Source organism: Aplysia californica, unplaced genomic scaffold, assembly GCF_000002075.1.
Source record: "Aplysia californica isolate F4 #8 unplaced genomic scaffold, AplCal3.0 scaffold00139, whole genome shotgun sequence".
Taxonomy (NCBI): Eukaryota; Metazoa; Mollusca; class Gastropoda; order Aplysiida; family Aplysiidae; genus Aplysia; species Aplysia californica.
The window spans coordinates 365,920-369,741 of NW_004797409.1; the positions used below are offsets into that span (position 1 = coordinate 365,920).

At 41.7% G+C, this 3,822-nt stretch overlaps 1 protein-coding gene across 1 annotated transcript in view; it reads right to left on the reverse strand.

Annotated features, from left to right (window-relative positions):
• LOC101848582 (mediator of RNA polymerase II transcription subunit 12-like protein) overlaps nucleotides 1-3,822 on the reverse strand; it is a gene marked incomplete in the record, with an annotated part of 78,486 nt that overhangs the window by 64,385 nt on the left and 10,279 nt on the right. The window contains 5 exon segments of the mRNA XM_013081641.2: nucleotides 97-211; nucleotides 978-1,109; nucleotides 1,467-1,603; nucleotides 2,271-2,370; nucleotides 3,102-3,266. Coding sequence (XP_012937095.1) covers nucleotides 97-211; nucleotides 978-1,109; nucleotides 1,467-1,603; nucleotides 2,271-2,370; nucleotides 3,102-3,266 — 649 coding nt within the window.

Below are 3,822 nucleotides of genomic sequence, written 5' to 3' on the forward strand. Positions count from 1 at the left end.
AGAGAGAGAGAGTCAAAGAGAGAGACCAAGAGAAAGTGAGACAGAGAAAGCAACACAGGGACACCCCCACCCCCCCCCAGAATTTCCCTGACTTACCCAGCACAGGCGCTCTGGTGTCCAGGAAGCTCATCAAGAGAGACTGGAACACTGGGGGCGTGCCCGTGTCTGTGATCACTTCCTTCTCGTCGGAGCTTTCCACTTCGCCGTATTTCTGAAATGGTGCCAAACAAGTCAGTCAAATAAGGTCGACCGCCGCCTGTGGTGTAGAGGTTAGGCCTTTCGCTGTCACACACAGGAGGTCCGAGTTCGATAGCACGAGTGAGGAGAAAAGTTTTATTGAGTATCTCTGTATCTCTGCTACATAGAAGAATACCATAAATGGATTCTACATTTCACAACCTTTACAATGATACCACCTGTGTATAAATGTTTCGTGTGCAAATGTACGTTTTGTCTAGAAAATCCGAACCCGTTTCAAAATTACCTTCGGCGAAATACAGAAAAAAAATTGTGAGGCATTGTGGTGAAACCAGGCGCTCGTCAAAATAATGAAATAGAACAAAACGGTATTTTTCTTCCCGCTTGGCAATTCTAAATCAATTTTTTGTTTTTTTGCTCAACGCCTTCTAGGTCCATTTCAAAACTTATTCCGGTGTGGATTTTACAGAAAAGCATCAATTAAAGGCACTAAAAAAGTAAATTTGCAGTTTCCATGGACTTTCCAGCTTTGGAAGGCACCAAACTTTGGCGGCCATTTTCTTGCTAATTCAACCTCTGAAACCAGGTGATCCCCACCTCCTTCAATCCAAAATATCTCCACTTCCTTCTATTGAAGATAGATGGGTAATTTTTTCATCGAAAGCAGCACAAATAAACAAGCTTTAAAATGATACCAATAACTCAATATACCCAAAAAGTGATGAGCGCCTGATTCCACCGCGTCGTGACAAAATTAAGACAGTACAAAGCTAACAAACCTCGCTCCTGATTTCCGACTGTCGTCTCTCAAGCAGCAGCGCCACCACGATGCAGCGGTGGTCCCCGACCCTCTGTGTGCTCACAGCCCAGTCCACCAACAGGTTAATGATTGGCTCGTCCCCGATCGGAGGCTGGAGGGAGGAACGTGAAATATATTTAATTTACGGACACGTATAGAAAAACAGGGAGAGAGAAAGAAGGATAAAAATATGAGAAAGAGAAGGAGAGAGAGAGAGGGAGAGAGAGGAGGAAGAGGGAGGGAGGGAGCTAAAAGTATCACTATTATTATTCATATCATTATCTATTCATCTCCAATTACAGAAGTCATAGAAGAAACAAGATTTACAACACTAAAAGTGCACATTCTGACGGAATTCTTACCTGCTTTCTTAACAAATTAAAAACAAAATTAAAAACAAAACAAAAAACAAACAAGCAAAAAAAAACAAAACCCAACAATATAAAAAAAACAACAACAAAAAACTCACATCGCCTGTTTCCTTCCGCTGAGTGAGGCTGAAGATTTTCCCGTAGAGAGAGTCCATGTTGTAGGTCCCGTCCACTATGTCAAAGTTGTGCTGGTCAAGGATGTCCAGCACCTCCAGCACTTTGCTCATCACATAACCTGGAGGGGGGGGGTTTGATTTTAGTAAAGATGTTTTACGGTGATTGCAACACAATTAGGTTGTACAAGTGCCAGAGATTTGAGGTGTTACTACTCAAGAGTGATGTAAAAAGAAAAGGAGAGATAAGGACAGTAGAGGTTGGATGATGGGAAAGAAGGAACAAACCACACCTGAGCACCCACCAACCAACCATTTTTTTGCATTAGTACGAGTTTCACAGCACTTGCACCACAATTAGATCATAAAAGTGCTGAAGATTAGAGGTGTTACTAGAGAGTAACAAACACAAAAAAGATGGAGAGCTGAAGACGATAGATGCTTGACAGGGAAAAAGGAGCAAACCATACTAGAGCATCCCCCAACCACTTACTTTATAAAAAAAAAAATTTGTACGAGTTTTACAGCACTTGCAACACAATAACGCCACATAAGTGCTGAAGATTAGAGGTGTCACAATAGAGTAACAAACACAAAAAAAAGGAGAGATATGGACGATAGATGTTTGAAAGGAAAGAAGGAGCAAAACCACACAAAAGCATCTGCCACCCACCCACTTTAGCGTGAACACAAACCAGCGACAAAACAGGACAGCAAAGGGTTAACTCCCACCCACTTTAGCGTGAACACAAACCAGCTACAAAACAGGACAACAAAGGGTTAACTCACCAACAGCCGACTGCTGACACTTGTCCGACGACCAGTGAACCTCAGCCGCGTGACCACGCGCGATAATCTGCTGCTCCGCTATTTTTAGCTGACTACGTATCTGCACAGAGAAAATAATTTACGGTCAACTATACTCTCAAACTTCTAAATTTTCCTATTGTCAACAAAATTGTCAAAGACCGTCACCCATTGACTAGAAGGGAGTCATAAATGTCAAAATAGTATTTTTTTAAAAACACGTGCAAGGGGGGAAATAGGGAGTGGCCATTCGTACACCTGATCGTCTTTTAACAGGTGGCCTTTAAAACAAGTTCAACAGTACATTTCTTAAAGTGAACTATGAAGTCATTGTTAATATCCAAAAGTTCCTCTCTTCTTTTTTCTCCTTTACTAAACTTACCAAAAAAAACTGGAGAGAGAGAGAGAGAGAGAGAGAGAGAGAGAGAGAGAGAGAGACAAAGAGAGAGAGAGAGAGAGACAAAGAGAGACAAAGAGAAAGAGAGACAAAGAGAGAGAGAGACTCAGATGGCTATTATTTGACCCTGAAAGTATAGGTAGGTTTCTAGTAGCACAACGTAACATGTCTGGTGAAGATCTCTTTCAGTGTGTGTGTGTGTGTGTGTGCGGGCCCACGCTTGCGTGTGTGTGTGTGTCAGTGTACTTGGGTGTTTGTGTGTGTCAGTGTACTTGGGTGTTTGTGTGTGTCAGTGTACTTGGGTGTTTGTGTGTGTGTACTTGTGTGCGTGTGCGAGCATGTGTGTATGTGATTGTGAGTGGGCATGCGTGCATACGAATGTGTACATGAATACGTTTGTATAAATGTATACTCACATAACTATTGTTGGACCCCGGAGGCATGGGTAGGTTACTGGTAGCACACGGGAACATGTCTAGCGGTGAACCTGTGAGATAGATATTGCTCTTTCCCTCTCCAAGAGCGTTCCACACCATGGCAGTCGGGCACTTGATGGTGATGATCTGGGCAAGAGCACACAACTGCAAAAAGGGAAAGAGTGCAACAGAAGAGAATTAAATGTGTGGCATCCAGGGGAAATCAGACACCCGTTAAAATAATGGAACAGATGAAAATGATCTTTTTTCCCATCAATTGGGCTATTCTTATTGTTTTTGGGTTTTTTTTAATGTCCATTTAACACATTTTAAAGTGGATTTTACTGAAAAGAGATAATCAGAAGCACAAAAAATTTTTTTTTTCAATTTCATTGAACCAGCTTTAAAGTTACAACAACAATTCCATTGGTCAAAATTCGGCGAGCGCCTGTTTCCACTGTGTTATAGCACACATGGTCTAGATTGTATCTGTGGAGGTGTAAAAAAACCATCATTTTAAAAGAGCCAAATCTGAAATAGACATCAGCAATCATGCTTCTCATTTTGTTTCTCCACTCAGATGCTATAAAAAATCCTATATTATCCAGAAAAAAATAGACATTGGCAATCATGGTTCTCCGTTCATTTTCTCCAATCATGGTTCTCCGTTCATTTCTCCAATCATGGTTCTCCGTTCATTTCTCCAATCAGATGATGGGGG